This window comes from Trachinotus anak, unplaced genomic scaffold (genome assembly GCF_046630095.1).
Source record: "Trachinotus anak isolate AG129_WGS33_773 ecotype Australia unplaced genomic scaffold, CSIRO_AGI_Tana_v1 ptg000026l, whole genome shotgun sequence".
Taxonomy (NCBI): Eukaryota; Metazoa; Chordata; class Actinopteri; order Carangiformes; family Carangidae; genus Trachinotus; species Trachinotus anak.
Genome location: NW_027273877.1, coordinates 10,907,100 through 10,933,594, shown reverse-complemented (window position 1 = coordinate 10,933,594; position 26,495 = coordinate 10,907,100). Strand labels below are relative to the sequence as shown.

At 38.8% G+C, this 26,495-nt stretch overlaps 2 protein-coding genes and 1 long non-coding RNA gene across 4 annotated transcripts in view; all 3 read right to left on the bottom strand.

Annotated features, from left to right (window-relative positions):
* Positions 1-2,241: 2,241 nt before the first annotated feature.
* Positions 2,242-5,268, bottom strand: LOC139609700 (uncharacterized). The gene is made up of 2 exons (XR_011685331.1): positions 4,407-5,268; positions 2,242-3,785 (listed from the first exon to the last, which is right to left on the bottom strand). It is a non-coding gene; the product is annotated as an uncharacterized lncRNA (long non-coding RNA).
* A 7-nt stretch (positions 5,269-5,275) lies between these two features.
* LOC139609699 (uncharacterized) lies at positions 5,276-8,590 on the bottom strand. Of its 2 annotated transcripts, XM_071464576.1 has the most exons (5): positions 8,121-8,590; positions 7,859-8,011; positions 6,849-6,911; positions 6,472-6,561; positions 5,276-6,011 (listed from the first exon to the last, which is right to left on the bottom strand). In XM_071464576.1, exons 2-5 carry the CDS (start codon positions 7,913-7,915, stop codon positions 5,574-5,576), a joined length of 648 nt encoding a protein of 215 aa, XP_071320677.1. In that variant the 5' UTR covers positions 7,916-8,011; positions 8,121-8,590; the 3' UTR covers positions 5,276-5,573. The 2 variants fall into 2 exon arrangements, with proteins under 2 accessions (XP_071320677.1, XP_071320678.1); XM_071464577.1 differs by having other exon boundaries at positions 7,859-8,590.
* Positions 8,591-14,576: 5,986 nt separating this feature from the next.
* The window catches only part of nalf1a (NALCN channel auxiliary factor 1a), a 41,832-nt gene continuing 29,913 nt past the window's right edge, over positions 14,577-26,495 (bottom strand). The window contains exons 2-3 of the mRNA XM_071464326.1: positions 22,066-22,237; positions 14,577-18,987 (exon numbers count right to left, since the gene is read on the bottom strand). Of these exons, the coding sequence (XP_071320427.1) occupies positions 18,689-18,987; positions 22,066-22,237 (471 nt within the window). The 3' untranslated portion in view covers positions 14,577-18,688. The remainder of the gene's footprint in view (positions 18,988-22,065; positions 22,238-26,495) is intronic.

Genomic DNA, 26,495 nt, shown 5'->3' with positions numbered 1-26,495 from the left:
TATGTCTTTGTATCATAGTATATGATTTCCCAATATAAAAATACAAGTCTTTAATGAACAATGGCATAATTATCCATGGACATATTTTATTAAGAAATAGACTTACTCATTTTTATTTCAAGATCTGTCTGACAAAGATGGCATCTTCTCTGCCATCACTTGCACAGGCACTGTCTTCCTGAAGCTCATTATTCATATCTTTCAATATTTACAACTACCTTGTCCCATTGCCACCATTTTCACTGTCCTCAGGAAGAGGCACTTGAAACATAAGAGAAAATTATATATTTGTACATTTTCTGATGCTCTGACACCAATAGAAGAATAAATAGAGTCAATATGTAAATTATCATCCCTTAATAGGATTTTTTAATGCCTTTAAAGAATAATTATGTTTCCTGGACTATCTAATATTTTTTGTTTAACTGATTTGTTACAAATTAACTTATCATGCATCATCATCATCGACTCCACATATGCTCTTTACATACATACTAAATAACATTTGATTACTGATCAGAGGAGATTCACGTGACACAACTTTTGGATAATGTCCTTTGTTAAGAATTTGAGCGTTTTTTCCCCCTCAGCGTCATGATGTAACCCCATTAAAGGCTGTCCTCCTGCCTTAAACGTCAGATTTTTGTAATTTAGGTAACGACTGGTGTTAATGACTAAAACATTAAAAACTGCTCACATTAACCTTAAGAGGAGAAAATCTGCGCCTCAACATAATGTTCGTCAACAGGGAAACTTCAACAAGGAAGTGTGTGTGTGTGTGTGAGTGTGTGTGTGCGTGTGTGTGTTTGAGACTCATCTCCACCTCATCTCCTCCACAGGCTGATTCAGGTGGGAGAAGCTGCCTTCAGTAGTAAAACAGGTTTGTTGAGACCTGGCATTAACATGTGTCAGTGATCTGATCACAAGTGGTCATCTTTCGATACGTCTGGTTTTAAAATGCGTCTCTGCATGCATCTCCAGTTAGCACTTCAGATCGAATCTCACCTCTCCGCTTCATATGAAAATAAACAGGTGTTGTTTTTAGCCAATCCAACCTTGTCAGTGCACCTCTGTATGTGTGTGTATGTGTGTGAGCATTTGCGTTCACACATACTCGCTTAAGTCATATTTGGGGGCGCACCTTTCAACACCCCCACTTAAGGGACACCACTTTCTGAATGGTTTAGAGAGATGCTGACAGGTGGAATATATGTGGGAGAGTGTCCAGATTATGAAAATCACCTGAGATTTTAGTTTCAAACAACTTTTGTTCCTACTGAATTTTTACCTTTAGATTGGGGACAAATAATTTTAATGTCACATTTGGGGTCTTCAGCTGTACACAAACTGAAAAAAGTCACCTTTGTTTGCCTTACTTCCCTTTGAGGACAGGAGTCATTAAATGTCATTATCTGCCTCTATTTTAAGATATGTTTAGTAAGGGGAATATGTAATGTGAATATCAAATTCTACCTTTGATTGAATAACACTGTTCTGAGTAGCTTTCAAGAAATCGATGGAAAATGTATTAAACTCAATCAACATAAACCCAAAATGACCTCATACTGGAGGAAGATGTAATCATTTAACTTACAATCTTGTTTAGTTTGCCGTTTTTTGTAACTGTGGGGAAAATGCCATTGGTTAAAGTTAAGGTGATATCTTCCTCCTCCTCTGACTGTGCTGGCTGCTTCCAACTATAATAGCAAATTGGTGAACAGGAATGAAGAATTTCCACACTACTAAATAAACCAAGATGAACAGCTTATTGACATGCTGTCTGAATCATCAACCAAGATTCCTGCTTTTAAAACATCAGAATCAGAAGCACCAGTCTAAATTCAGGAGACTGCAACCCATGCTACAGACCTGGCCAACACCCTCTCCCAGCCACACTGCAGATTGACACCACAGATATCCCTACAGGTTCTTGCCACAGGTATCAGCAAAGGTGCCGGTGCTGAAAGTCCCTATTCCTGGCTGCATGATATGCAAAAAATATCATATTGCCATCGCAATATGCGATTTCAGTTGGAATTGGGTCTTGTGCCAAAAAACATGTTCCTTTACATCTGGAGAATATAATTTGTAGGTCGGAGAATCTCAGTAGCACCACACTGCTTTTGGTGCTAACCATGTACAACAATGCTGTGACACACTTTACCTTAATCAAAAAAATTGTTCATCCGTCGGTTAAAAAACAAAAACAAGAGGAAATCCCAATATCAGTCAGAATCAGAATCAGAATCAGAATCAGTTTTATTGCCAAGTATGTTTCCACATACAAGGAATTTGTGCTGGTGATTGGTGCAATTGGAGGTTCTTGGAGGTTCTTGTAAACAACAGGTTTACACAGTTTTAGTTTCTGCCTGTAAGTGGGAATCAGGTGGACCATGACATGGTCAGAGTGGCCCAGTGCAGCCCGGGGGACGGGCTGCACTGGGCCACTGATTGTGGTGTAACAGTGGTCCAGAGTGTTCCCCTCTCTGGTCGGGCAATTAACAAACTGTCTGTATTTGGGCAGTTCATGACTGAGGTTACCTTTGTTAAAGTCACCAAGGACAATAACTACGGAGTCCGGGTTGGTCCACTCCACACACAGTATCTGCTGTGGCCTGTGGTGGGATGTAAACACCAACCAGGATGAATGAAGTGAACTTACGGGGGGTGTAGAAGGGCCTGCAGTTTATGATGAAAGTTTCCAGGTCAGGAGAACAGTGCTGCAGGATCACTGTCACGTCTTTGCACCAGCCACTGTTAGCATAAAAGTAGATTCCTCCACCTTTCGTTTTGTCGCGATCCGCTCTAAAGAGTTCGGAATCGATCCACACAGCCACGTCTCCGTGAAGCACAGAACGGAAGATGAAGAAAAGTCTCTGTTCTTCTGCACCAGTAGCTGAAGTTCATCCAGTTTATTGGGCAGTGAACGCACCTTGGAGAGAGAGATACCTGGGAGCGGTGTGCGAAGTCCGCGCCGGCGGAGACGCGCAAGCGCACCGGCACGTTTTCCTCTCCTCCGGCGTTTCACTGCGAGAGCAACGGTCAGTGCACCTTTGACCAAAATGTCCAATATTTCCACAGGTGAGCCGAGAAAGGTAGAAAAAAATCCTCTGAAGTTGTTTCTCTGATGTTAATGAGCTCTTCTCTGGTGAAAGAGCCCCGAAAACCAAGGCAGAAAACTGAATTTATAAAGAAAATAAGGCAAAAAAGTGCAAGAAAAGTGCGCACCAACACACCGAGGCAGCCATCCGCGGCGCCATAAAACAAATAATAAATAATATTCATCCTAATCTCTCATATTTGTGATCTAATACTTGTGACTAGTATGTTTTTAGTGTGCTCATTTATCATTTAGCAGCTTAAGTCGATCATGGAAGCTCTGAATATGTGCTTTTATTTCTACCACAATTCAAAACCTTGTCCACAGTGCCAGAGAAAGAGCTCGGCTGGGATGGTTTGGCCATAGTATTACTTTATGAAGGGCTCAGATTTATTGAGCTGTAGGACCAATTTTATTAGATTTCATTTACATTTACTGTCTGTAATGATGTACCCCCCAAAAAAACCGTTGATCCAGCAGAAGGAACCAGAGAGCAACTAGTCATTCTCCCACTAAATCAGATCTAACCCAAGCCAAAATAATATTTTTCTACCTTGACTCAGAGGAGCACTCAAAGAAATGGTCAGAGGTGAAGATGTAGTCTCTGGTGCCTCATGGCTGTCTTCAACTGTTCCCTCAGTGGTCGAATCAACAGATTCATCCTCATCACTTGACATGTCTTGATCTTGTGAGCAATCAATTTTTTCTAAAGAGAAAATGTAAGAAGAGAGAAAAAAGGCACAGCTTTAGCAATTATAACCTTAAGAAGAAAAACCAACAAGTCCATTCTGAGTGGGTTACCCACATCAAATCAAAATAATTTGGTATATCAGTGTTACACACCGCATGAACAGACGCATCATTAACGGGTTTAAATATGTCAACAGTACTTAACTTGACAGACTGTACATTCGCATCCCCCAATTTGAAACACACTGATCTCTAGACTTGAATTACTAAATACAGCATAAAGACTATCATACTATTAACAGGTACTGATGAATCATTTCTCATGAGACAATAACCACGGGTTACCCAAGCATATCAACTAAATATATTATCCTAATATACACACTAACATACATACATATATCCATATATCCCCTTCAGGGTCAATCTCAATGTTGTCAAGGCTTTGACCTTTATACTGTGAAAGCGTCCCCTTCTCCACTGCCAAAAGCACTTTGCCCATTTTGACAAGCTGAAGTGTTCCCTGGGGCAGGCGGTAATACTGTCTGTGCACGTGAATGTCATGACCCAGAAAGTCAGTAAGTTGGTCTGCTTCATTTTCTTGAAGATTAAGTACCTGAGACATTGTTGCTATGTGCTTCCGGAGCCTTGTTGAGGTTAAGGCCTCAGGATATTTGGCACCACTCTCCCTTGCAAACTTCTGGATGCATTCTCCCCCTCTGTAAACTGATAGAGCAGGAGGCTCTAGCAAACATATAGATATTCTCTCACAAGTGTCAGCTAGGAGCTCCATTGCTGAGACCATTGACAGTTTTAGGAGCACAGGGACTCCTCTGCCTCATTTCCCCTGATTTCGACTCTGGTGAAGAAATCACACATCTTGTTCTCAAATGGGGTAAGACATGCAGCCATGTCCTCATTTATTTCTGACTTTGCTTTGAATGTGGCCAACTCCATTCTTCACACCTCTCCTTCTCTTCTTCTGTTGAAAATGATCAGCTGAGCAAGTGTCACTTTGGCAAGTGTTGCATAGTTGTTTGCAGAGGGACACAATCTCAGCATTCTTTCAGCAAGGACTTTAACATTCTCCATGTGAGCGTCCAAACATTTGACATCTTCAGTGAAGTGCATTCCACTTTGACTCTCTCATAGTGGTGGTAATCTGGTAATCAATCCCTTCCATCTGAAATTTTTAATGGTCTTGAATTCTCGAGCAAATTCTACAATTCTACAGTCTCTGTCGACTGTAGACAAGTTATCACTCTCTACAAGGTCACAGATTATTCCCAGACTGTTGCCAATTTTTAGGGCTAAGGAAGGTTTGCAGAATGTGTTGTTCTTTGGATTGTACCCAGCCAAGTCTTTCACTGCAGATATCACATGACTGAAGTTTGCAGGATAGATAAGTTCCTCTGCCTTCTGGATCAGAGTATTCTTCTGAGCCACAAGTAGTCGAAGTCTTTGCCTTATTAAGTCATGCCTGTTCTTTCTTGACCTGTTTAGATCAAACAGGTCTTGTCCAAACTGCAAGAGAAGTTTGTCATTTTGGATCAACTGAGTGACTTCATCATAGGTCATGCAGGAAATCACACTCTTCAAGCCCTCACTAATCTCATGCACAATGGCAGTTTTAAGGGCACATTTGGATCGAATTCGCTGTTTTCGCTGGCATTACGAGCAAGGTTTCGACGCCTTTTAAGAATGTTCAACTTATTGCATCTCTCCTTTGAATTCTTTGGATATTGAAATGCTACTGCAACCTCTTCTTTACACCCATGTACAGCTACCAGGTGTCATGCAATTTCTGATATGGGCCGGAGTAATTCCTCTTGTCATACCTTTGACGGGTTTCAGAATTCAAGGGAGGTAATACTCGGATTGAGTCACAAATCTGTTGGATTCTGCTTTTCTTTGGAGTGTTTGAGTTGGTCTTTAGTGGACTGGGGAATGAGAGTTTTCTCTTCCTTGGAGTGTCCAAGTTCCTTTTCTTAGGGTTGACAGCAATGTTTCTTTTTGTATGGCTTTCTGAATCAATATGTTGTTTTGGTGTAGATAAAAGAGGATATCGCAGAGAGGGCAGAGGCTTTTTTGCAACTGGATACAGTGGTATGTCTTCATCATGCTCAGAGGAATTTTCTGCTTCTGAGTCCGGGGCATAGTCAGAATCATTGTAGTCTGTGTGATCTGATTCATCAAGGAATGTTTCCATGTATTTTTTGGCCTTGAAAAGAGAAAAGGAAAAGAGTAAAAGATTCTGTTTAGTAACATAAGTTATCCTTTACAATACTGAGTATCATGCACTGTGCTGATGCGTTACACTTTTATTACATGAACATCATCTCTTCTAGCTGAGGGATATGGCATATAAAGCCTACATTTCTAAAAGTTTATTTAATGAAAGGCCACATAATTAAGAGCCTCATATATGCATCAAAATCCACACTACTGTTATTAGACTGCAGAAAAAACCCGTATTTGTCTTGACAACCTCCTTTTAGAGTCATTCACTGAACAATTCCCAGATCTTTGACAAGATGATGATGTTGAAGCACATGTAAGAGGACCTCTTGTCTTAGAATTGAAAATGACAAAAAGAAAAAAACATTGCATTAAATACAAATAACTCTAAAACTAATAACAGGTTAGCTATCGTTGAAATAGAGCAAGCCATGCAGTGTCACCTGTGCTTTTGTTGTTGGCTCTCCATCTTCCAGTGGCTCGCTGGTCATCATTGATTCATTCGGGGATGAGGTATCTGATGAGGCTAGTGACTAAAAAGAGAAACAAAACTTGTTCAATATTCAAATTCAATTGGCATTTACATAAGTGTAAATTCAGTGTAGTTCAGATGGCACCTAAAAAAAAGTGTAAATTCAGTGTAAATTAAGTTTAAATTCATTCGGGGATGAGGTATCTAATGAGGCTAGTGACTAAAAAGAGAAAAAAAACTTGTTCAGTATTCAAATTCAATTTACATAAGTGTAAATGCCAATCAGTGTAAATGTATTACAGTCGATTCCCTTATAAAGCTCTCTCCACTCTCAACTTGTAAAAATACCTGAATATCACCGTGACAAGAGTGCACCTCAAGGGCATCAGTGAATGGGGACTGCAAATTCAGCTGAAGAAAAGAAGAAAGGCATGTCAAAGGCTGAGACAGCGATGGAAGGAAACATGGCATTTGGCTCAAGCTCAACAACAAACTTTCAGCAACATTAGACCAATGGTCATTTGGAATGAAAAAAATTGAATATTCATCATTGTCTTAGTCTTACTTATGTCTAAAAGTTTGCAAGATAAACAGCCAAAATTTCAGTTAAGTCACAAATCTCTGCCTGCACAGTACTTACCTTGAATCCTTTATCTGTAAATCTTTTTCTAAAGTAGGTATAATCATATAGCAAGTGCGGAAGGAGATCTAAGATTTTAACTTAAAATATTAATTTGAACTTTGTACAAATATTGTGGTGGTAATGTTTTGTACAGTCTTAAATGTTAAGTTTATGCCAGGGATATTCACCTAGTTTATTCCTTTATAACAAACCAGTTTCACTGCACAATTAGCACACAACTACCATGCCAACAGGCAAAAACAAGTACTTGTCAGTCCACTCCTTGTTAAACAGCTGAATTTGTTTGTTGATCTAAAACTTTTTTAAGTTAGAAAGCAACATTTTGTTGATGATTGTGGTGCTTGCAAACTAGCTCACTGTGCAGCAAGAGACACAGTTTTTTTAGTAGTAGTTTAGAGTCGTTTTTTTTTTTTTTTTTTATATCTGACCACATGCACTATTGTCATTTAGTCACTGTAGTGCTCCTATTGGCTACAGGGCAGAATAAATGTTCATTTACAGGAAAAGTCCAATAGTGCATAGACTTCACAGAAATAAAACAGAGAACAAGAAAAAAAAAAAATCAAATAAGAATTAATTTATAAAACAAAACAAAACCACACACACATATATCCAGTATTACTAGGTTTGCAGTGAAGTTCCTTGTCATGTACATGCCGACAAGAGATTAGGCACAGAGAGCGATTTCTGCAAGTTGTTCTAGCATAGTACTCACGCATAAATCCAGTTCTTCCAATTGTTGAAGCAGTTGTGCATGCTTCAACAAATTCATGGTGCCTTCTCTTTGTTTAGCATTTCGTTCCTCCTCTGCAATTTGGTAATGTTTGGAGCATTCCTTATGGTGCTGTCTCAATTTGGTCAATCGAGACTGAAATAACACTAATTAAATTAACTGATTAATGCAAAGAAAATCTTTGAAAACAACCTGGAATTACAAAACTCCACAGAAAAAAAAGCGATAGTGTAATGGTAATTACATTAAAAGATTAAAATGGACTCCAATGTGCCACCGAATTCCTGCTACTGGTGTTGAACTCATCATCCATTACGGATGCATCCACAGGACCAGATGGCACCTAAAAAAATGAAAATAAAACAGTGTGTAATTACATGCATATATAAAACACTACCTTTCATAAAGTACAAATTAAAATTACTTATGAGTAGAAAATAGCGCAACTCGTAAAACAACATTTGTAAAAAGGGAAAGGGTATTGTTTGGGTGTGATTGATCACTCAATGCAAAATTCTAAAATCATTTGGTGACATGAACATTAGAGTTATGTACCGTACTAATAAAATAAAAATCAAGGTGGCTTAAGGTCAGAACATTGTTAATATGAAACCCCACACAGCTTAATCTTGGCTAAGACTCTGTTTAGGGGCAGGGGACAAACACTGGATAATAATGCATACTCACAGACCTACTCAATACTACACTGATAATAAATACCTTACAATCTGAGAGATTAAGTAATATTTCATAAACAGGGCCCCACCTCAGGTCTGTCACTGTCATCAACAATCTGCTCGCTGGCATCAGGTGCCAATTTCTGTTGGAAAAGGAAACCGCAAAAAATTAATACCAATTAGGACATAGCTGAAATCTCATGACAGATTAAGAGAATTGATGCTACATTTTGAACTACTGTGTGTGTGGACATGTAGGAAGGTTTCGTCACATTTAACTACTCAAACATAACCAGGGATGGTCAACCGGGTGAAACCTTTGGTCAGCCGTTCGTCAGTGTATCACTACTTTTGGGATCGTTCCAAACATTCACATACTCTGCTTGAACCTCACTGGGGACGTTCATCCAGGTAAAACCGCAAATCAGCAGTTCGTCAGTCTATCAATACTACTGGGGTTGTTCCAAACACACAGACTATCCCCACAGGGGACATACACAAAAGGGAGGTCCTTACAGACCATTAGAGCTTGGGCTGCCCTTAGAGAAACACTGGATAATAATGCGTACTCATAGACCCACTAAATACTACACTGATAATAAATACCTTACAATCTGAGAGATTAAGTAGTATTTTATAAACAGGGCCCCACCTCAGGTCTGTCACTGTCATCAGCAATCTCTCTCAGGTGCCAATTTCTGTTGGAAAAGGAAACAGCACAACTGAAATCACATGACAGACTAAGAGAATCGATGCTACAATTGGACTCATTCTATTTCTGCTGAAAATGACAAAAACTATTATTATCAACATGAAACAAGTCTATCTGCTACTTTCATCATTTGAAGGGAAAATAGAACATTTGATAAATCGCTTGTCCACCTTCAGTTTCCGCCAAGGCCAGTCTGCAATTGTAAGTTATTTCTTCACCTGGGACAATGTCTCTTAGAGCAAACAGGCAAAGATCATCAAACATCAATAGTTTTCATTTTGCAGTTGGGCTTTGTGAAAAGGTTGTTCTATCCCCTTTTCACTGTGCCCTAATCCCCCACATTATCATTGTGTTATTATCATTGTTGGAGTATTGGTATTTTGAGTAAATGTTTCTATTAGTTTTTTTCAGGGTTTGATTTTTTTATATATATAAGTTTGAAGATATTTTGGTGGTTTATGTTGGAAGGGTCAGCCTACTTTGGATGTTTTCAGTTGACTCTCTGAGTGGGGTTGATTGGCTGCTCAATTAGGGAGAGAGGAAACAGGTGTGGGCTGTCAGATCCAGTTAGGAGAATTTAGTTTGGGGAGTGGTAGTGTGGGGTTGGGGTGCTTGGAATGAGGAGCATTTTAGCTCACCCCCATACTTACCTGAGAGGATGGTATGCTCCACATAGGTGAAGAAGATTAAGTGCAAGCTATTCAGGGGTCAGAGGGAGAGAGAGACGTAGAGCAGGTGGCAGCTTGTAGTGTGGCTGCAATTTTAGAATTTGTTTGATATGATTTAAGTTACTTTTCTTTTGAATTGCCCAGGATTTATTTTTGTTTATTGTTTGTAGTATTTGGTTAATAAAAATATCACTTTTGAGCACATACTCTCGCCTGCTGACAACGTTTTTTTTAAAACATCTTTTTAAAAGCATCCGGTGCCCATATCATCATCTGCCCTTTGCAGAGAGAGGCAACACCACAGGCTTCTTATGGGCATCATTCACAAGCCTTCCCAGTGACTTGTCTTCAACAGATGCATCAAGACTTAAGGAAAAGAATATTAATGTTAACAGCAGAAGTTAGTTATATGATTTGTTGAGGATATAGTTAAAAATAAACCATGCAAAACTTGGAAAAAGAGAGATTAGAGAGAGAAAACTACATTTCATCTAACAGCTGAGCAAGCAATCAAGATAGCTTCCAGCAATATACACCCTGTGACCACTTTATTAGGTACAGGTGTACAATCTAATGCAATCCAATACAACTTTTCTGCCTCCGAGTCACCTTTTAAGATGGGTATTGTTTTTTTGGCACTGCCATAGAAGTGTTAATTCAATTATATGTTTTAGCATTGAGGTCATAGTTAGTGGTAGTGTTGTGCCACTGTGGTAGAGGTAGTACTGTACCACCAGCATCATATTCAGAGGTGTTTCTAACATTCTGCCCCTCACATGTATGTAAATGGGAAGGACAACAAAATTCTCAATATGATGTAGTCCAGTACAACAGCCCTTTAACTATGACCACAATAATGAACATATAGTTACATTTGCAAATTTCTGACAACGTTACCAAAAACGGAACACCATAAAGGTAGAAGTTATGGCAGAGCTGTTGTGTTGAAATGCGTAAGATTGTACAGGTGTACCCAAAAAGTGGCGACTGAGTGTATGTTTAAAGGTATTACTGTGATGGTGATTCGCTTGCATGGTTTGTTAGAAATTGAAATATTCTCAAATAATATGTCATAACTACTGTAATTAATTCTTATTACACCTGCAAACAAGGGTATATTCATTATTACTTACCACCAATATTTCCCTTTCCATTGGAAATCAAACAGGAATGCTGCTTCTGTGTCATTTGTAGTTCTTCATATCAAGAAGAGGATCCTGTTCGAAAAGTTTACCACGGTATTCAAGCACAAAATCTCCTTTGTTGAAAATCTATGTAGCAAGCACACCTCGACCTTTAAAATAAGAAAAAAAACATTACTCTTTTTTTATCCACTAGAGCAGTCTATCATTCTTTAAATTGGAGCTTATTGTTTTTCAAGCTAAGGTAAAGCTGTTATTTGCCCAGTAGTGTAATAGTTAAAGTAGGTACCTAACAGCAGTTGACTGAGCTGAATGTGTTTTGCAGTGGGAAAAATAATAGACTCCCTTACACAACTAGTATATTCTAGCCCCAGTTTTCAGCTTGGATTGTGGCAGGTGTATTCAATCACATCGTCTCTACTGTGGATAGATTTGTTTCCTCTCTTCAGTTTGCACACTGTCTGCGTGCATGTGATTGACAGGCAGCGGCAGGATGCCTCCATACAGACAACTGTGCTGACTGGTTAAGATTTAGGCACCCTGAGATTTTGGAGTGACCAAGCATTTGATGTATTGAGAGATGTAAAGAGAATGTCACCAAATATTACCAGTATGGCTTTAAAAAAATTGCCTAACACAGCTTTAATAATAGCCAATCCACACTGCCAGCACAAATTTGCATTGTGTAAATGAGACATGCATGTGAAGCAATGCTGAATTCTCAAATTACATAGTGTGATTCAGTGTTATCATTACTGTGTAAAACTAACACACTCACTACATGTACGTTTACATGTAAAAAACACAAACATGTAAGACACTAATCTTTGTACGAGTTGATTAAATGCTCTTTGAGACCAGCCCTGTCAGTTTTCAATCTAATGTATTGTTTAGCATCGTGCTGAGGATAGACTCGTCTCTTCCTCACAGATGTCTTCATTATCTTTGCATTGTCAGACATCTCATCTGTTTGAAAGAAGAATTTCATTCATAATTAACTTATGTGAACCACCCAGTTGTACCATTTATTGTTTCTTTTTTTGTCGGGATATAATTTTTATATTGAATATATTGAAGGCTATCAACCCTTATAATCAAATCTCTCAAGTATCACACACAGTGGATTTACCTGCAGTAAAACGGAGTGTAGTTCTGTATGTTCTGAGTTTGCTACACCACAGAAAAATGGCTTATTAAACCCCCTGCCAAATTTGAATGAATAAAAATATAGCCACATATATAAAATTCCAGGCTCAGATCTCAATGGTCTTCAACAAGGGAAGAAGTCTGGAACAACCAGGACTCTTCTAGAGCTGGACCTGGACTTAAACATTGGGGAGAAGGGTCTTGATGAGAGACGTGAACAAGAACCTGATTGTCACTCTGGCTGCGCTCCACATATCCTTTATGGAGATGGAGAAACTTCCAGAAGGAACTAGAGCTAAATTTTAAGCATCATTTCAGTGTCTGAATTCTCATCTCAATGTAATATGTGTCTTTCCTTCAAGAAATTTGCAAAAACCTCTAAAATTCTGTTTTCACTCGGTCATTGTGGGGAAATGAGTACAGCAAACATAACAAAATGGGGAAAAAATTGAAGGGTACATGTATGTATGTGTGTATGTATGTATGTATATTTTATCTAACTGGACCTCCTTGAATTTTAATTGAATACACCTGCCCCAAGGGCAATGATTTTTGGTCCTACACACTGCAAGTCAAAATATGATTGGTTAATTCACCTGCCACTTTCTAAACAAACACATGTGGCTATTGGGGGTTCAGGTCCTCTGTCCCAGTTATGAAGTTGAGCCAGCTAACCCTTTCTCTGCCTAAACAACAACTACAACATAAAAAGACATCTGATCAGATAACTCTACTTACATGATTTTGAGACAGTAACCTTTTGATTTCTGAAGCCAAGTTGATAGAAAATGAGGCTAAAACTAGAATTAGAAGAGAAAATTAGAAATTAAAATTAGAATTGGTAAGGAAAAATTCTGATAGCTTGGCCTCCTTTGAAGACCTAGAAGGACCTGACAGTTCCCCGCTGTATAACTGACATTACCGAGTCAGTCTGCTAGAAAGGTGACTACCAGTTGCTATACTTACTTGTTTGTTCTTAGCCATCAACATTACCATTGAGGGGGTTGTTATCCACCAGTAAGTCTGCATTCAGGAGAGCTGGTTTTGTCCAGAGTTAAAGGGTGTACTCTGCAGCATCATGATGAGGACAGGACTTCTTTCATATCTAACTTCGCTCAGAATAAAGTCTGGAATAAGCAAGTCTGGCTCTGTTGAAAGGTTACAAAATCTTGAGAGGCCAGTACCTCTAAAGATCTAATTAAGACAAAACATTGATGTGAAGACTTTCTCTGTGAGAATACCTGGCATTAAGTTGCTGCATCTGGTCATGAAACCCACACATGATGCCATTAATACAACCTTCTTGAAAGTATGGTACCCTAAATAAACACAAATAACTGCAAGTTAATATATTAAAATATGCACTGGGCTAATAATAAAACTTAACATTCACTCACAGGCCAAATCTAAGCCTGTCAGATTAATACTGAAAGAAGCATTCATTTTAAAAAGCTTGCAAGCTGCAATCTATTTATTTATTTTCATTTACTCCAGATGTTTTGCCTTTCTGTAGAAACATCAAGACTTCATCAAGGTGGTGATGCCCACAAGTGAGAAATCAGTGTTTGACACTCTAATGATGTTTTACTCTTGATGTAACAGTCAGGGTGAGGAAGATCTCCTCAGTGAAGGACAGAAAATGCCCTGTTTAAAGCTGACCTGACGAAAAGCAAACAGGATCAGAGAATGAATAGGAATGAGAGATGACGTTCAAGTTAAGGCATGATAGGGCATACAGTAGTTGTTCATAATACCTGCTTCATGGAGACATGTTGTGGTCTGAATTTTAAGATATGATGCTATACTGCCCTCTGCTGGATTGTATTTGCCTTCAGATGATTTATGTTCAATATTTTTCTTTTTAATTATCACTTGAATAAAGATATAAATGAAACAAGAAATTGTTGAATAATGTAAGCAATGATTAACACTCAAATTATTGTTATGTAATTTCATTCTTATTTTCATAAGATAAGACTTAATTTCTGTTTCTCAATAGACAATCTTATTTCAAAATGCCAGATCAAGTCTGTTTTTATTTCATAATGGCATTTTCCCCATTTAATACTGTTATCTATGTCCTAATTTTTCCATGACACTGGTTTTGTTCTGCCCTCTCACCTCTCAGCCAATTAAATACCTACAGACCAATTAATTTAGCAAGCTCAACATCTGCCAGATTTAGCCAGTTAGCTCCTGTTAGCAAGAGCAACATCAGTGTTCAAATCAATCAGCTAATTTAATTATAGTATTATTTACATGTTTTACACAATGGATTCATATTAATCATTATTTTGTATTATCGTATTTTTTTCCCAACATTGAACGCTTCACTGAAAAAAATACAAACACCAGTAATGTTTAACATAATTTATATTTATTTTCTTTTGAACAAAATGTTAATAAATGTATTTGTTTTACGTCCAAAAAAGATCATGACTCGTGGGACGCATTTTATAAATAATTTCATCCAAGTCTTTGTAGAAAAAAAAGAAATAAAATTAGCAAACTAAAGCATCTCTAGTATGACAATATGACAACTTTATCATAATTTTTTCTCTATATTTGAACCCTTTCTTCAATTCAAGCTTCATTTTTTTTGTATAATTTTCTTAAGACCTCTTTATCTCATCTTTTTTACATCCAACTTAGTCCTACTCATCAACTCACACCACTGCTTTAGACAACAGAAAAATGCGGCAAAAATCTCAAAAAACAGACAAAAACCAAGGAGGCAAACATAACACACTGAGATTCCAACAGTGGGGTGGGGGGTGGGTGGGGTTGAGGTAGGGGGGTTGGGGGATTGGGGAAGGGGAGGAGGCCATTTTGGGATCCCACATCCTCAGGACATATTTACAACAGAAAGGACAAGGGGTTTGTGGTGGTGGTGGTTAAGGGAAAGTGGGTGGGTTAGTTGGGTGGGGTTCTTCTGCATAGATCCACAGGACTATGGAGGGACGGAGCACAAACTCTGGGCCTGTTACATCTGCTGCTGTCTTCAAGCGAAAGTAGTTACCGTCGACACAGTTTCTCAAGGAAAACAAACAAACTAAACAACACATCACATGAGAATATCAAGCAAAACAGGGTCGGAAAGTAAACTGGGGGCTAAGTCTAAGAACTGTGTCTTGAAATCCAGAGGCAAGCGTAGACTTGACTTCCATGTGACATCCCACTCTGATGCTGTTTGTGTGTGTGTGAAGAGCAAATCAATGGTCAATACGTGATGTGAGGTGAGGTAAGGTCAAGCTGTTAATGGGGAAGGGAGGAGGCACTGATACCTCATTTTCACAGCCAAGAACGATTTGAAGCTTAAGAATAACTCCAATTTGTCTGTAACTGATCATTAGAGGCAACTAGGATGAAGGACAAAAAATATTAAGATTTGGCATCCTTTGTTTTACTTTTTGGTACATCGCTAGTTGCTCATGGTATCAGATTTTAGTATTGAATAGATCTATTTTTCTGTCCAATCTCTAGCTAAAAATGGGAATTTAATCCCTTCTCAGTCCCTGTGTGACCTGTCCTCATGTCAATGTGCACTTTATTAGCAGCAGCCATGCAAGAAAACAGAACAAAACTGGATGGATCAGCCCTTTAAAACTCCTCACACTCCTTGCACCCTGACACTAACACAGCCCTTTGCTAGTCTGTGAAAGATAGTGGTTGATCAGCTTGTCTAAGGGTGATTTAAAGTTGACATATTGATTGATTGGGTGGTTCGTGGTCACTTGCTCAATTACGATACTTAGAAGTCGAGCTGTCAGTAGCGAAGAAGCCACAAAGTAGGACACTAACACATCTGTGTTCAGTATCTGCCTCCTGGGCTTTACACAGCAGAGAGGCACTCAAAGATATGGGGCCTCATTTATCAAACCAAGTGCAGGACGAGTTCTAAATGTCCAAGATGAAGAACATTGGTATTTACCAAACATAGTTTGATTACACCTTCATGCAGTGATCAATGATAAATCTCATCTGTTGGTGCAAATAAAGGCTCATTAAGATACCAAAACGACTCAACGGTCAACCACATCCCTATGAAAATAGCAGCCTTAAAGTAGAGTTGTGTAATTTAAAATAGAGACAGAGAAAGATAAAGACACATTCTGGGGAAACAGCCTAAAGGTCATTAGTCGAATTTTACATGTGTTACTGCAGTGTTACTGGTGTTATTTATTGTTTTACTGTGTCCTACAACATTTACACAATTCATTTGTTGTGGTTGTCAACTGTGAATGCAGTTAGACTGTGGGTAATGTGGTGTGCACAATTCATGAACATCTCCCTACCATCTGAACAAGTTTGTTTGTTCTGAACAATATTGTCTGTTGTTACTGTTGTTACTGTAAATAGGCTGTCTATTGACAAACCTTCTCCCTTAAAACATTTTGTAGATAAAATCCTAGATTATCATAGAACTACATGAAATCCCCTAAAACCAAACACCTTTATTTGATGCTTCTATGTCCTGCTTTTTCTAAAGTAAATTATGATACAGATAAGATAAAAATTAACTGACTTTACACAATGATCACAGAATAAACTGCAATACATAAAATAGAGATTAGCTGTAGCATTTTAGTGTTATTCAAAGTATTGAATTTTACTTTTTATTTGTTGCATTTAAAAAAAATCAGCATAACCATGTCTTAGTTAAACTAAGTAAAATGAATGGTTCCGAAACCTAACAGGTTATAACGTTATTCCTCTGGATCTCTCATATGGAGCCACAGGTGCTCAGTAATACAGTACTACAGTAGCCAGACAAAACAGAGACATTAAAGACACACACTAATATTTTCATATCCAAATCCATCTCTTTTCTTTTCTGATAAAATGTAAAAAGCATTTGTGATGCTTATCTTGCATTTGAATTTATTCAATCAAATGTGATTAGGGGTAACTTCCACCAATCCACCCATCTTATAAATCTGCACTTATTAGTAATAGGGATATCTTAGTAAGAGGTGTGCATTGGTGTAGGGGTCAGTTGGCATTTCCAAAGAATGTGGTTTAGGTCTAATTTATCCATTTAACCCTTATCCTTCACCCTCTGATCTGACAACAGGTGAGGGAGGTGTAGGTGGAGGCAAATAGTTCTACACCTCCCAAGATCTGTATTGTGCTGTATTCAAGGGTCCAAGGATAGAGGATGGTGTATGCTATACAGGTTGTAAAGCCCCTTGAGGCAAATTTATGACTTAACTTGACTAAGCTACACCCCCTTTGTGTGTTCCAACCATATCTGTAAAATTTGATTTAGATTTTTCTTGTAACAAAGCTAAAGTTGAAGATATAGACTATCTATCTATGATTATCTATGATCTATGATTAAATGTTGAGTTGTGGTTTGTGTGTTTGCAGTTTAGGAGTCAGTGGTTACTTTGGTGGTACCTGAAGAAGAAAATGATTAATTAGATTCTGTGTGTAGAAAATAGTTTATGCATGGTCGATAAATGAGGCTCCTAGTGTTTTGACTTCATGCAATTGCCCTCTAGTGTCACTGGGTTGTCCCTGCAGTCACATACTCTCAAAATACACACTGTGGCATTAAGACAAGCCACTGGGCTGCCTGTATGCAACAACAACACTACCGTCTGAGGTAAACTGATGGCAACTAAGCTCGGCATCAACTCCTGCAACACCCTGTAATCATGAGCTGAACCGTCACTACCTTCATCCCTCCTAACTTGCTCAATGGCCCAACAAGTTAAAAGAGAGAGTGCGCCAGTCTCAGAGCACTTTAGGTCCAAAAACATGTAGGCATGTACCGTCGTAAGAGGTTGAGAAAAAATCTGGTGGAATGAAATACAAGCTGAACATCTGAATATAGAAGAATCACAAACATGTTGTTTTTCAGAGACCCAAATGAAGGATGGGTGAGCTGGTCCTGGCAGGCCCTCGAGCAACATCATATACAAGGTAGTTTAGATGCCTCAAAGGTGATGGAGAGTAGTAAGTGGAACACAGTTGATATGTCAAAACATTCTGGCACCTGAAAATAATGCAGCAAAAATCTAAGGGTAATGATGAGCGGGAGTGCACACTTCATCAATGTCCGTTTTTTTCTTTGAAATGCCATCCACACACGCACACACTGAAAATGGAGGGAGAGGGTGGACGGACAGAAGGGAGGAAGGAAGGGAAGGAGAGGAGGGACAATATGCTAGAAAACATTTGGATGGAATAGAAACAATGAGCAGGTTTCAAGTGGCAAGAGGTCAGTTCTTTAGGGGGTGGTTCTCAAACATCTCGGTTCGTTGATGTCCTATCCCAGCACCCTTAGCTCCAGTTAAAACCCTCCCACTTCCTGTGGTTGATGGTTCATCTGCGACAGATTGTAGAGGCATTTCCAGCATGTCTCGCCAGACGTGTCCCTGGCAGCCATGACATTGTAAAAGCCATAATGCTCTTGAGAGACATCACTCTTTACAAGCTCCAGCCTTGATTCAACCCAAGGTTCACTCCTCATTAGAAGCACTCTCCTCTGGTGAGAAAATGGCAGCCATACCCACCAATGTAGAATTATGGGAGGCTGAAATGATGATGACAGTGTGTAGGAGGACAAGGGCCAGCAGGCAGATCTTCAGTCGCCCGCTGCAAACTCTAGGGGTAGCGGCAGAGGTGACTGAGGCCCCTTCGGGCTGGCAGGAAGAAGCAGTCCTTTTTAGTGTCCCACCTGAAGGGTTGTCCATTTTGGAGTCCCATCGGACATCGCAGCACTCCGCCTCACTGTCTGATGGATGATCTCCCAAGAGTCCTGAGAAACAGATGACACGGGTTGAAAAATGCTGACTTTTCCCAGCTATATGTACAGTACATGCATTTATAAGGTGGTGTGGTTTTCTGATGGTTGATACCTGTGGTTGCCAGCCTTTAGATGATAGGACATTAAGATTCTCAAGGTAAAGCATTAAAGATTCATTTTTTTCAAAAAGCCTGAAACCTTTTAAAAGCAACACTATGTAACATTTGAAAGACAAAACAACAACAATCTTGTTTTTACAAATTAAAAGTTGAATAAGCAGTAAAACAAACAATTACTCACTTCAATACACTCAGGTGTTTTGCTGCTACAGCCTTACCTGGTCTGGTATGATCAGTGGCCAATGATGGCTAATGCTCACAATCTTTAAATAGATATTGCTGTAAATTAAACAGTCCTGATTCAGTTTGCTGACATTATATTTCGTACCTGCAATTTGGCAAGGATTATACAGTACTGCTTTAAAGCAATGGAAACTTGATTGAAAATTTTAAAGGTTCCATATTTTACACTTTTTATTTGATGTTTCAATATCGGTAAGAAGCTATATTGTGGTTTTAAGTACCAAAAACCATTTCAGTGTATTTTTACATCAAGTGGGGAAGTCAAAAAAGTATTGAGACATGAGCTAACATATTGTTGGTTTTGGTCTTTTCATAGGATTTGTTGACAATAAGAGCAATATAAAATTACACCAGCCTTTAACCCTACAAATGATTGGTTAAAACACTGCCACATCAAAGCACACTGGGATTGTGTCTGGCATTGAGCTAAAGAGTTTTGAGATAACAACCATTCAATCAGGGCTGGAAAAAAAATCCACAATCATACTATATTTAATTCTAGATTGTGGTATTGTTAATTTTATGATTTAATTAACTGAGTAATTGTTTAAGGATTTTGGCTATTGCAGCTAATTTAATACCTGACAAATAAAAATACTTCATTACAGCAATGCAAAAGTGACATAAAGTTTAGATAATGTCATATAGCTGTAGGTGTATGTAATATATGACTTGTTTTTTTTTTAAAGTATCAACCTGATAAATAACCAAACTAATATAGTACTTGCATAATCTAATACGGCCACTCTTCTGGTCAGCAATGTCAGCATTAAATGGACGTAAGGCATCTGAATGAAGCCTTAAAAACAGTTCTGGTTCAGTTAAAAACACCTGCATCAGCACCTGTTTTTACAACAATCCAATTTACATTAAATAGTTTAATTGCAGCACAGCGATTGTGATCGATCAATCAACACTTCAAGACACCCTGCTGGACATCTTTCAACTCTGTAGGTGGATCAAACCCAGTAGACCCAAGTGTGTAGCTCTAATCACAACATGGAGAACCAGACACAGTGACCGTCAGCTGAACTGACCACAACCACTCAAGGGGTGACACGTCACTGCATTAGCTGATGACTCTTAAGTTGGCGGCATGTAAAGCTAGCTGTCCCCACATTCATCTGCACTGGGAAAACTGGGCGAAGCTCACGTAGTTCTCACTGAACTAAGACACAAGTAGACGAATGAAAGCAGATTTGGGACAGGGACATTTAAAGAAACAATAACTAAAACTCTTTATTTAAGGACATTTAAGGTTGCAAAATGTTACAAAGGTCTTTGGCTAAACAAGGAATAAACAAGTCAGCTTGTCACTGACTTGGTTCTGCCCAAACACTGTTCACCAGGTGTTTTACCTGATCAGACCTCTTCTCAGGACTATGTGGGCATATACAGAGTCTGTTGGTTTTGATGCACTCATAAGGACGAGGGGGAGTTGCCCAATATTTTCAGTGAGCCTTCCCCTTGACTTGAATTGTATGATAAAGCGCACTTTTATGACCCACTGTGCACACTAAACCACTCATTTGCAGTTATTTCATTATTTTTTTAAAATTCATTTTACAAGAGAAAGCTGAAATAGGGGGGCAAGAAAAAGTGAGTGAACCTTGTGGAATTACCTGCATTTATGTACAAAAATTTGTACAAGTTCTGTTTCTACTCTCCCTACAAGTGGCCAACTAAAATGACTCTGAAAGCACAAAGCAGAATGATAAGTAACGTAACAAAGAAGCTCAGAGTAACAGCTGAAGGCTTAAAGGAATCATTGGAGCTGGTTAACATCTCTGTTCATCATCACAGATCATGGAGCATGGTTGCACCATAGAGGAAGCAGCTGCTCTCCAAAAACACATCACTGCCCCTGAAGTTTGTCAAAGAGCAGCTTGACTCTCCACAACACTACTGGGAAAATGTTTTGTAGACTGATGAAACTATGGTTGAATTGTTTGGGAAGAACATGCAGCACTATGTATGGTGTGAAAAGTGACTGCATGTCAACATGAAAACATCATCCCTAAGATCAGATCACATTTTATGATCAATCAATGAAAAAAACAGGCCGTTCAAAAGGATTCACACACTTTTTCTTGCCAATGCATAAATTTAGGTTGTCCAACTTCATTGTTGACATTACCCTTTTATGACAACCACTGAGTCCCTTAGGTAATTAATTCATACATAATTCCCATCGCCGGTCCACCCAGCATCAACCAGAGCTGTGCTCTTAGCCAGAAAAACTGAAAATACTTGTGTGTGCCTCTAAGCTGATGCTGTTATGTTGCTCATCTTCCAGATAACTTATGTGTTGGCATACAGCCAGCATCTGGTTCTCTGAGGCAGAGTCCTTGGTGATTACTACAATATAAACTGCAGTAAATATTGAGGGACAGGCCAAATTCAATACATCAATGCATTGTTAAAATGTCCTTGTGTGAGTTCAGCTGTGCTCAAACACACCACTAGATGTCATGAGAAAGCCTTTGGAAAAGCCTCTCTGTTTTCCTAGAGGGATACCATCGAGTCAATATGGAGACACACATTCTGGAGGAATTAATACTGTGGATCCTTTTATAAAATGCTGTTCATAAACATTAATTAAATTAGGAGGTTTTCTCTGAAGAGAATGAAAGGCCACGCAAACACCCACACATGCAAACACGCAGACCGCACTTATCTGCTACTGTTGTAAACAGGAAGTAATAGTGGGTAGCGAGTTGGTATTAACCTGTGCAGATGAAGCTGGGGCTGCCGCCATGGATCAGGTCGTCATTATCAGGCAGGATGAACGGACAGCTCTGCTGGACCTCCAGGCAGTACTGGTGGCACGGCACCTTCTTCTGACAGGAGTGCTGGGAGGTGGGGAAATACTGAGCACACAGCCAGGGCTTATAGGCCGTCTGAGAGGGAGGAACAGAAGAGAAGATGACATAAATATATTCTGGTTCATGATCCAGTTGAGCTTTTGAGAAAGTTATTTGACTACTGAGTCTTTGCTCTCTCTGTTAATAGTGGAGCACGTTCATTTTCTGTACAAGAGACAAAACATCTGCTTGGTAGGTATTTGTCATCCTAACACCCAGTCCTACAAAGTAAATACTTGTATATTTAAACCACTGAGCACTGAATACAAAGTCTTTTCTTAAACAGATACACATCAATGAAAGCTCAGGAGATATTAGCCAAGACCTGGCTGCTAGCAGAGCCACTGAGCTGTTGGATCAGTCTTACTGTAGAGAGTTAGCTCAGAGAGAGTAAAGCTTCCCAAATACAGTGTTTTCCTATTTATGGGGCATGAATCACAAGAGGCTGCTGCAGCAGGTGGACGATGCTGAATTTTTAGAATAACTTGGACAATAATAAGTAATTACTGAGTAATCCTCCAATATCTTCTTAATCAGTTTGCATGAAATGTCAGGCATTGTGAAATATGTCCATCATTGTTTACCAGAGGCCAAAGCAATGTCTTCAAATTGCTTGTTCTGTCTGACAAACGGGACACAACTAAATTTATATTTCATTTACTATCATGTAATAGAAAGAAAAGCACCAAATATTCATATTTAATAAGTTGGAACCAGAGATTTTTTGCTTTTTTGTTTGAAAAGGGATTTAAACAATTAGTTAATTATCAAAATCACTAAATTAATCTTTTCAATTACTAATTGTTTCCGCTCTACACTATAAAATTGTGGAGTGGTTTGTCAAAACTCCCAAAGACATTTTTGTAGTTGTTTGGTATGTTTGTCCAGCTGACAACAATGCCATTCAAAACCAAATAACCTCACCAAATTCAAGTCTCTGTCCTCCTCCAAGTAAGAATTGCTCTGTTTCACACAGAGACAGGGTGTAATATAAACTGCACAGACTTATGTGCATAAGGAGACAGATGGTGACATGCAATAGCCAAAGCCTAAGGCTTGGAAAGCTTAGCAAAACAAAATGAACCAAGGGCGAACCACAGTCTGGATTTATTATAATTTTTAGCTATTTCTTCATGTGTTTTTTACTGGGATTAGCACAAGAGAAGGGAAATTACAGAAAAGAGCACAGACAATCCATCATATAGAGACTGTAATTGGATTTGTTTAGAACCCCTCCTGCTGCCAAAATCTCCAACCTGGTGAGAGGATAGGTAAATAAAACTTCTGCTGAATTCATGTGATTTTTGCTACAAGGGCTTGCCTGCTTGTAAATGGGCAGCATGAGTTTAGTAGCAGTTCAACAGCATAAGAAGAACAAGGAAATAAAAACATCAACAACTTTAGGTCTCAAAAGTGAAAATAAACTCTTCATGTGCCACTGCAGAAGAATACAGAGTACTTTCAGTGTACAGTGTACCTATGCTAAAAATGACACCAAGACTAACACTCAGTTATTTAAACCAATGCTAACATCAATATTTGCAAGTTATCAGTCAGTGTTTGTATTTTGAAATAAACATATGACATTTCTGATAAGAATCCCCTCATTATTAATGAACTGTGGACCCAGCTGACACCTCACTAGTGTGGCTAAAGATATGACTCAACTATATCACAAGCAGTGCTATGAGCTAAATGCTAACATCAGCACGTCAACCTCTCACAGTGACGATGCTAACATACTGATATTTACAAGGTATAATGTTTACTGTCCTCACTGTCATATTATACCACATTAGCATGCTAACACTTTCTAATTAGCGCTAAATACAAAGTGAAGCTGAGGCTGATGATAGTTTTAAAGGTATTTTGTCACAAACCAAACTATTGAAAAAAACTGCTAGAGGCCTGTCAACATTGTGTAATTCAGCTTTAAGGATTAATTTATTCTTCATTTACAGCTAACAACAGGAACACTATTTCCAACCATTAATTATGTTAAGATTTAACTTGAAATATATATGTAGTATTTCTGCACTGAAATGTATTTTTCCCTTTTGACCAATATACATAAATGTCAATCACAATATACCTGTGAAATATGGGCCCATGTATCAGTCACATCGTGTCCTGCATGTCACATGTTCTGTCTTATGTTAGCAAGGTTATGGTAAGGAGTTTTCAGGGTTTTCACCCAAGGAGGAAGTGAACACGTCAATCTCCAACCAGTGGCAAGTCATGTGCCCGGCAGAGCAGTGCCTGTTCATGTACAACCCACACAAGGTTACTCTATTGTCAACATCAGCAACTTGTACTGTTTTCGTGACCGTAGATCCTATCAGTTGATGTGTCTCCACTGTGTCACCTACTGTCTTGCAGAAGTCAGTAAGAGGTGTAAGGAAAAGATCTGTCCATTAAGTAAAAGAAGAAATGTGCCACTACAAGTAATTAAAGGTGTTAAGAGAGTAATATGACTATGTGATCCACTCAAGAAAAAGAGGTACAACAGCCATTCCAAGTCATGAATCACAGACAAAATAAACCATTAGCAGCAATCAGGTAATTACCATATAGGCAAATAATAAAATGTTCAGCATTAACAGTTTTACACATTCAAAAGCAATAGGACCAGATTTAAAGGAGAACTCCACCAATTTTACACATCAAGTCTACATAGGTGTTGAGGAGTATGACTGCAAAGAGTGAGAGAAAAATTGCCTTCAGTTATGTCCCTTTAGTCAGGGTTGCCTGGTTGCGAAGACTTAAAGTTTGAAGATGAAAAAAATGCAAGGGTGTGGACACCAGATTGGTGGCAGTTGTGTCGCACTGTGCTGATTGGTGCAGTGAAATATGTGATATCACCCTTTATCCCAATTTGGACCTGTCCATTTCAGAGTAAGAAAAGCTTGGGCACAAAAAACACAAATACAGAAATCTCTCATGTGTTTCCTGTTTGTCCTGTTAGCATTTAGCATGTGCAATAATAGCCACCTACAGAAACATCTCTACAAACACAAAACCCAAGGATAGAGATGTCACAATAGAGAGTAGACTGCACACAGTTAATTATCCCCTGTGTTTTTTTAACTACAGGGGAACATCTATAGCTTGAAGATGGGATTGTTAACTGTCCTTGTGGGTTTTTTTTTTACATGTCATGAATGTTGGTTAAATTACAACCAGCACCTACATTAGCCTTAAAAAGGTAAATCTCCTGCCCCTCCTCCGACCTCCATTGCATTTCTAAATGCTGAGAAATCACACAGGGTTCTGATTTATTTCCTGTTTAGACCAGCATAGAAAGATAACACAGCACAGGCAATTATAATAATCTGATTATGATGGTGATGAGAATGATAATGATGACAACAACGTGTACCCGAATGCTTTGACAAATCAAATATATTCCAGACACCTATGACTTCATGTTGATACTGTCTGTATGTGGATTATTCTGTAATGTATGGGTTATCTCATCCTTTAAAAACAAAAAGCAGTCAACACTGTGGTTTGGTGTTTTGATAGCATATCTGTTTCCATTTTAATTCAGGTTGCATTGGCAAAAAAAATGCTTTTCTGTTGATGTTGTGTCACAATAAACATGTTCATTCAAACCGTAGCGACTCTTTGTATGTTGGAGGATAATTTGGATAAATCACTCTGACAGTTTAATTCCCGTCATCCTCTGCTTTCAGTAGCAGTGTTCTCCTTACAGAGAGGCTCCAAAGCTGAATGCGTAGAGGAGAAACTGGCTCAAGGCCATGATGAAATCACTCAGATCCCCCTGATTACATGTGTGTTTTAGGAGTTTAGGTGGAGGTGTGAAATCCATGCCTGAAGATTTTCTGTGTGGCACTTCCTGTCTGTGCAAATGGCTGCTGTTTAATTTGCGATGATTTTGCATAAATTCTTGCCAGCAGTGAGATAATCCGTCTAGGGATGCCGCGGCTATCAAAGACAACCAAAACAATACAACCGCAGTCAGACAGGAAATCTGGGTCCTCCTGAAGATGTATGCTGGCAGTTGCCAAGGTAACGGCTTTTTCTGCTTTTCATTAGAGCTCAATGGGTACTGCCCCACTCTCTGTTGGTTTTCTGTTAGTGTGCACACGTTAACGCGTGCATCCTGGTCTGTGTGTGTGTAAATGTGTGCGTGCTTGTGCTCAGCGTGAAAAGGGAAGCGTATGAGAGCAAATTGAGTTAGTCAGGAAGCAGGCCAGGAGTCTGATTTGATCAGTCTAATGTGTGATCAGTGTGAATGGGAACCTGGCACTCAAAAAGCCTCTGTCACCAT